Source organism: Centrocercus urophasianus, unplaced genomic scaffold, assembly GCF_019232065.1.
Source record: "Centrocercus urophasianus isolate 14NV4802_14NV808 unplaced genomic scaffold, USGS_Curo_1.0 seq_37, whole genome shotgun sequence".
NCBI classification, from domain to species: domain Eukaryota; kingdom Metazoa; phylum Chordata; class Aves; order Galliformes; family Phasianidae; genus Centrocercus; species Centrocercus urophasianus.
The window spans coordinates 5,385,956-5,393,580 of record NW_024884944.1 but is presented as its reverse complement, the minus strand read 5'-3'; the positions used below and the strand labels follow the sequence as shown (position 1 = coordinate 5,393,580).

The following is a 7,625-nucleotide window of genomic DNA, read 5'->3' as shown; positions in this document are numbered from 1 at the left end:
GGGGGGGGGAGGGTGCAGCCGTGCAGTCGTATCTTCTGCAGATAATAAAACCCAGGGAGCCTCCTCCTTTCCTGGCTTCCTTTTACCTCCTGCTTAACTGTGCGATGTCAGTGTGTGCCAAAACCCGCCTGGCTCCAGCGAAATGGGCCACAAACGGGATCCCTTTGCAGCAGCGGGGTGCCCGTCTGGGGATGGAGCACAGCGGGGTCCCCCACGTGTGCAGCTCCCACGTGCGCCCTGCCCACGGTGCGACCACCCCTGCCTGCAGCCCAGCCCCGGGACTCGCTGCTCTGGGTGGGCGGGACAGCGATCCCAGCCGCCCCTCCTCCAGGACTGCCGCCCTGCAATGTGCTGGCTCCCCTCCTGCCACTAAATATAGATGTTTGACACCTCCAGGTGCAGAGCTGGGAGCTGGGGACCACCTCCTCGGCTCTGCTGGATGGGAGACTGCAGCACAGGCTGCTCCAGGCTGCACTCCTTGGTTTCACGTTGCCACCCTACTCTCTTTTTCCTGGGTGAGGAGAAGCAGTGGGATTTCAGGAGGAAGCAGCACCTGGAGCCCTTTTTGGGGAGCTGGGTTTGCGTGTGGCCACTGCTGCCTTGCAGCAAGGTGGGAACCATTCCAGTAAAGCAGACCCAGCTCTGCCTGCCCATTGAGCCCCATCCATCGCTCTCAAGGGCCCCTTTATGCAGGGACTGAATTGTGCTCTGCCTCCATGGCATCCCTCACCTTTCTCCTCTTTGATGCTGCCTCAGCAAACCACACCACACGAGGACGGGGTGCCTGTGTGGCTGCTGTCACCAATTCCACGATCTCCACGCTCTCTCCTTGCACTGTGCATCCAGGGTCAGAGTTCCTATGCCGCTGTGTGCTGACCTGGGGCACTTTCAGCTCCTTCCAGGTCCTGTAGAACCTTTGCACTCTGCTTCCAGAAGAGGGTTTCTGTGCTCCCAGCAGGTGCCACATGCTGTGGCCCTGCTGGCATGGGGGCTGCAGGGGCTGACGAATCTGCATGGCCAGGTCTGTGCTGCAAGGTGCTTCCTTGGGCACTGCACTTTCCACGGTAGCCCTGAGCATCGCTTGCTTGCTGAGAGAGAATCTCAGCAGAAACCTGTTCTGACCGTGGTGCTTTGGGGGGATGCTTGGTCCCAGCAAGAAAAGCAAAGCTGTGCTGACACAGCCCACCCCACTCCCTGCAGCATGGAGCAGTGATGCGCCAGGAGCCTCAGCTTCTGTTCAGGGGAAATTTTTTCTGCCCTCCCACTCGCTCTGCTGAAATCCACCAACCATAGCATTTACCGATTTTTTCAGCCCAGCACCGCTCCACCGGCCATATTGGGCTGTGGAAATAAAGCAGCTCTAATGTTATATGTCACCTGCAAATAACCCGGGCGTTCGAAAAAAGCAAACCACCACAACCCACACCAACACCAAGCCCTCTCCACACACCCAACTCCTTCACAATGAGCCCGGATGCCTGGCTCCCTCAGCCTGTCCTGTGCCTCTCTGCCCTCAGCCTGCTGTTCTCGCTGGGTAAGTGCCACCCCAACCCCTTGCATGGGACAGCACCCAGGTGGGGAGAAGCCCCCTCCCCCTATCTGGGCCCTGAGAAGCCCCTGTGGGAGAGGAGCAGCGATGAGATGCTGTGCTGCAGGGATGGGGTGAAGATGCCCCGAGGCCAAAATCCGCAGCCAGGGTGACCTGCTTGTGGGCAGGGTGGGGGTACGCTGCAGCATTGCCTCTCCTGACAGCCGAGCGTCCTGCTTGCTGGGGTTTGCTGCGCACGGCGCTGGTTGCACGCCCTGCAGGGCTGCGGCAGGGATGCTGGCTGCTTTGCTTGGCTGGGGTCAGCCTGGTGGGCTGTGGGTGCTTCGTGCTGTGCTTTGGGGTCAGGGAAGCAGCGGGGCGTGGGGGTGGGGAGGGTGGGGAAGTGGGGGTGGGGGGGAAGGGGGGAGCTGCGCTCTGCTCTCTGCGTCCCTGCCCTGCCCTGCAGCCAGGAGCGTGTGTCAGCAGGTTTGGAGCTGTATCGATTGGGAAGCAGGGATGCATCCATCACCTCTCCAAGGTGCTGCTCGCCCTGCCCTGGAGCTGCTGGGGGGCTGCCTTGGCTTTAGGAGAGGGATCATCAGATGGAGGGTAAAAGCTCAGTGAGGTCTTCTTCAGAGTCTAGGTGTCATTTAACCTCCTGAGCCCAGGGGAGCAGGGTAATGTGTGACAGCACTTGGGCTCACAGAGCACCAAAGGGCACAGCCTGGATGGTTGGTCCCAGGGGTTTCTTTCGCCACTGATCTTGTCTCTAGCTGCTGGAGTCCGCTGGCTAGGGCCATTGCTGGGACACATGCATGTCAGCACTCCTGGGGCATGAGTGAGCTTCCCATGAGGACCCCTTGGCTGCACCGCAGTCCTGCAGTGCTTGGTGTCTGTGCGAAGCTCCTGCCCTCTGCAGAGCACTGGGAGTGCAGCACAAAGCCAAGTGCAGGCTGAGAGCCCGGGACACAGCACATGGCTGGGGGCATTCAGGCTGCATGGGGGCTTCTGAGGCAAGCAGACACCCAGATCTCCTCTCTGCCAGGATTCTTTGGAGGTGACCATGTTGTGGCTGAGGCAGTAAGGCAAGGACATGCGTTGCTGCAAGGCAATGGGGAAATGGCTTGGGATTGGCACCAGGTCCCGTCTTGCAGCCAGGATCTGCAAGGCAGAAGGTGTCAGTGCCGTTATTGCTGTCTCATGGGGTGCCGTGCCCCTTTGCAGCCCATCTCTGCCCCGTGCCCTCCTGTGCAAACTGTGGGTGGGTGCTGGGTTGTGGGTGCTGTTGGGGACAGCTGGAGATCTGGGGAGCTGCATGAGAGGAGTGGAGGTGTGCGCCCATGCATCAGCTGAGCAGTGCCAGCCACACTGGGTGCTGACCCAGTTTCTGTGCCAGGAGTGCAGGGAGTGGCTTCGTCCTCCCAGGGAAGAAACTGAGCTCTAGATCCCCTCTCTCCCAGATGGAGGAGCTTTGCCTGAGCCCCACAGTGTGTGGGGGAGCATCTGCAGCCCTCCAGGCCTGTCCCTGGCAGCTCCCATCCCGTGCTGCTGTAATGCGTCCTGTCTGGAACAGAATCTGATGAGCACAGCCATAAATTTCCCTCCCTGCAGCCGTGGTGCTGAGCCCTGCAAGCTGATGCTGCATCCACCCGTTTGCATAGCGGGATCGATTCTGCAGCAGCAAAGCCTTGTTTAAGCAGCAAGGAGCAGGGATTGCTTGGTGTCAGCAGAATTTGGTGCTGGGAGCCATCAGGCCAGCATGGCAAAGGGGGACATCAGCCATTGCCACAGTGCTTTCTGCCCAGATCTGGGGGTGTCCCCATGTCCCCCCAAGCCATAGCATGCAGAAGGGCTGAAGGGCACCAGGCTGGGAGGTGGTTATGGATGGGAATCTGTGCCCCTTTAACACATTTGCACTCTCATCTCAGTGCCCACAGGGCTGGGAATGGAGGTGATGGCTCCCCCCATCATCAACGCCATGAATGGCAGCTCTGTAAAGCTCTCCTGCACCTTCAACTCCTGCTACAAGGTGGAGAACAAGCAGTTCTCCCTCAACTGGACGTACCAGGCGTGCATGAACTGCTCTGAGGAGCTGGTGAGTGCCTCAGGGCTGCTGGGAACCCCGGGCTGCATGGGGTGCCCTGGCCATCTCCTTGAATGGGGTGAGCACGGCACGGTGAGGGATGGGGCTTGGCTGGGGGGGACGAGGGCTCGGGGTACCCCAACAACTCTCCCCACTGCGCAGTTCCTTCAGTTCCGGATGAAGATCATGAACAAGCAGCTGGAACGCTTCGGGAACCGGGTGGAGTTCACTGGGAACCCCACCAAGAACGACGTGTCCTTCACCCTCAACAACGTGCAGCTGGAGGACGAGGGCACCTACAACTGCTACGTCCTCAACCCCCCGGACCGGCAGCGGGGCCACGCCAGCATCAGCCTGAAGGTGCTCACCGAAGGTCAGTGCAGCCCCATTCTCATGCCCAGAGGTACCCTTGGGTGCTGGGTGCCAAGGGCTGACCTTGCCCCGTGTCCCCAGAACCCCCAAAGCGCGATTCAACGGTGGCTGTCATCGTGGGTGCCTCCGTGGGCGGCTTCCTGGCCGTGGTCATCCTGGTGCTGATGGTGGTGAAGTGCGTGCGTCGGAAAAAGCAGCAGAGGCTGAACACGGATGATCAGAAAACGGAGGAGGAAGGAAAGACGGACGGCGAAGGCAACCCGGAGGAGGGCACCAAGTAACTCACCCTGCTTCCCCCATCACTGTACAGCGCGTCCCGTCCGTGTGCTTCCCACAGCCAGGATTGCTGTCTGCCCAGAGTAACCCCCTGCCACCCGCACCGCCAACCCGCCTGGAGCAGGGCGCAGGGAGGAGCAGGGAGGGCCGGGGGGGGGCTGGCTCCTGCCCCACAGCCGGGCTGGGACCGGCTCATCCCTGCTCCATGGAGCACGGGTGCTGGGGATGGGGGGGGGGGGGGGGAGAGCACCGATGTCCCCATCCCATCCCTGATTCTGCCCGTCCTCGTGCTGGGGTGCCATGGTGAGAGGCTCGTGGCTCCCGGTGTGTCACGGACGTGCCCTTCTTGGGCTGTATTTGGGCCTGAGCACCTCATCCGAAGGTGCTGGGCTGATTATTCAGTATGTGTTTACTTCCCGGGGAGATGATTGTAATGGAAAGTGTTCTCCTTATGTGCCAAACCGCAGTGGCGGGGAGAAGGAGCAGCGCGTGCCGGGATGGAGCGGCGCAGCCATCAACCCGAGCCCAGGACCCAGAACTGCCCTCCCCGGCTCCTGAGGGGCCCTGCACAACTCGTACTGCCACGGCCACGCACTGCCAGCCCGTGGGGCCCCGCGGTGCCACCCCCAAAACCCACAGTCCAACTCCTGCCCTGCTTGCAGCTCCCTCTGGGAGCCTTTGGGCAAATCCTTGCCCTGTGCGTCCAGGTCCTTGCAGGGTAGCGGTGCCAGCAGAGACAGCAAGCATTGCATCCCCTGCTGCACCGTGTCCTGCTGTCCCTTGTCCTGCTGTGGCCAGGACGTGCCCTGCTCTGCCCCATTCTCCCCTGGGCTCAGCCCGCTGCCTGCACCCACACGCACAGCTGCATCGCTTTGCTGCTCCATTGTGAGCAGTTTTTGGGGCCAACTCCAGCTGTGAGCTCACAGCCAGCCCCACACCTGCCTTCATCTCACTCATGCACTGTCCTTGGATTGCAACTTGCCAATGCATCTGTCTGTACATAGCTGTAAACAACGGAGAGTCTACAAATATATATATAAATCTATATATATATATGGGAGGTGCTGCTATTGGCCATAGCTGTACTTTGGGTTTGCGCCTTCCAATGTTTGTTTTGTTTTTCTTTTTGCCAAACATTCTGCTGGTGGTGTTTTTGCCAAAGCCTGACTGGAGGATGTTTTTATTGCTCTTTGTACAGTTAAACAAACAGAGGAACAACAAAATGCAACGTGTGCGTTGGGTGCTTTCATACCTCTGACTGCAGAGCAAGGTGGCTCCGGGGAGCCCAAGATTCAGGACCAAGCCCTGGGCTGCCTATAGCCTCCCTGCTCTGCCTCACTTGGGCAGCAGTTCTGCTTTGGGTGCTAAAGGAGCGTGGGTCAGGCAAGCACAGTGCAGCTATCTCTCCCCCTGGGGAAGGGCAGGAGGTCGGTGATGCTGCCAGCCCCGCTGTGCTGCAGGTTGTGCTGTACCTGCGGGAGCACAGCACTGGGTGGAAGGAGCAGCCCTCCAGATGGATGAGCAGAGCTGGAGCAATAGGCACCCATAGCCGGCACTGTGGGGGCACTGCTGGGATGGTCACCAGCAAGAAGGTCAAGAACTGGGGACAGCTTTGTCCCCTTGGTGCGACAGCAGCCTGATGTTCTGCATGGAGGGACCTGGGGCAGCGAGCAGAGGGGGAACGGAGCAGGGGTTAAAGGACAACGCTATAGAGCAGGAAGGGTCCAGCAGAGCTTGTATCGAGTCAGGAAGAAACTTTCCCCTGGGACACAGCACCATTGTGTCCATGCAGCTGCCTCTGCAGTGCCTGCCTGGGGACACCACTCCCCTTTTCCTGCTTGCTTTAAAGGGTCCCCCAAATAGGGACCCGCTGGAGAGCAGGGGGGGCAGCCTGAGGACAGCTCTGCGTGGGAGAGGAGGCAGGGGGAGAGAAAAGCATTGCTCAGGAGAGCTGCAGGCAAGGGAGGGCTGGGGATGGCACAGCAACCAAGCACTCACCGCAGTCCGTGTGCCCGGACCTCCGTCAGCTCCAGCCGGGACGCTGCTGCAGAGCTGGCTGCCAGGCCGCCTCGTCTTCTAAAGGTCACAGCCAGAGGACCTTGCAGTAAATATAAGGTGCTGATGGGAAGTCCTGCTCCGGCGTCACCACCTCCTCTTTTGCAGGAGGGCTCTGCCTGCTCCGGGAGGTTTGGGAGGGGGCCAGAGCATCCCTGCATCCCTGCTGGAGCTGCTCCCTGCTGAAGCTGAAGCTGTGCAGCGTCTGCTGCATTGTGCTGAAGGCTGCTGCCCAACACTGCTCTGCTCAGCCCTACCCCGTGCCCACGTGGAGGGAAACAGGAGCCATCCTTGGGTGTTTTAACCCTCCCAGTCCCATTTTTGCAGGGCAAATAGGAGGAATGGAGAAGCCTGGCAGCTCCGGGTGCAAGCAGCCAGCAGAAAGGATCCCTGAGCCCTGCATCCCATCCCTCTGGGGAGGTGACAGTGTCCGAGCAGGGGGTGCTCGCCTTCCCTGTAACCAGACACGGCAGCCTTGTGCTGGGCTCAGCAAAAAGAGTTTCCTCTGAGCATCAGTATCCCTGCGCCGGACATCTGAGCACCGTGCCAAATTCCCCAGTGCCTTTTCCTGGCCGAGGCACACATGGCTGGCAGGGAGCAGAGCATGTTCCACATCCAGGGTGGCAGCAGATGTCTGACAAGAGCAGTCGGCTGAGGATAGTGGCCAGGGCTGCCAAGTGTGACAGCTCCATCACGCCTGGTGACAGGCAGTGCTGTGCTCCAAGCCCTGGGACTACAAGGGCACAGCTGGCCCCAGCACACTGCAGGCAGCACCTGCCCTGCCGCTGCAGGGCTGCTCAGTGGGAGCTCAGGGCTGCAGGGGCACAATGTCCTGGAGGAGGCTGGCTGTGAGCCTAAGTGCACCGGATTGTATCACCTGGCCGTATCTGCCACCTACCTGTATCCATCACAGCCACTGAGACACCTCCTGCAGCATCAGCAATACTCTCTATGCTGCTCCTGTAGCATCGGCTTCCTGCTCTGCCCAGCCCAACCTGCCTGCACTTCTCCTGTCTCTTCTCCAGCTCAGCAGCCCTCACTCCTCACCCCACAGACACAGCTGGCACCCTCGCAGGGTCCCCCAGGATACCCCAGTGCCTCACAAAGCATCCTGCTTTCTCCCTCCTTCCTCCCCGGTGCTTCAGGCTGGCCGGAAAGGAGCGTGGCTGGGACACGTGCCTTGTGCCAGGAAGGGGCGCTGTGCCCCCTCCTCTCCTGTTCCGCTGTGCCTGGCCTCGGGATTCGTCACCACCTGCAGATTGCTGCTCAGCACAGTGGTCTCACTCCCTAATGGGCCCTGGGTGGGAAGGC

The 7,625-nt window shown here is 60.4% G+C and overlaps 1 protein-coding gene across 1 annotated transcript; it reads left to right on the top strand.

Annotated features, from left to right (window-relative positions):
* Positions 1-1,268: 1,268 nt before the first annotated feature.
* SCN2B (sodium voltage-gated channel beta subunit 2) lies at positions 1,269-4,371 on the top strand. The gene is made up of 4 exons (XM_042831956.1): positions 1,269-1,534; positions 3,457-3,623; positions 3,774-3,984; positions 4,065-4,371. The coding sequence occupies exons 1-4, from the start codon at positions 1,465-1,467 to the stop codon at positions 4,262-4,264; spliced, it is 648 nt and encodes a 215-aa protein (XP_042687890.1). The 5' UTR covers positions 1,269-1,464; the 3' UTR covers positions 4,265-4,371.
* The last annotated feature ends 3,254 nt before the right edge of the window (positions 4,372-7,625 follow it).

Coding starts and splice junctions, on each gene's coding strand:
- SCN2B (XM_042831956.1), top strand. CDS start 1,465: ATGAGCCCGGATGCCTGGCTCCCTCAGCCTGTCCTGTGCCTCTCTGCC. Junction 1,535..3,456: donor CAGCCTGCTGTTCTCGCTGG/GTAAGTGCCACC, acceptor CTCTCATCTCAG/TGCCCACAGGGCTGGGAATG. Junction 3,985..4,064: donor CCTGAAGGTGCTCACCGAAG/GTCAGTGCAGCC, acceptor CCGTGTCCCCAG/AACCCCCAAAGCGCGATTCA.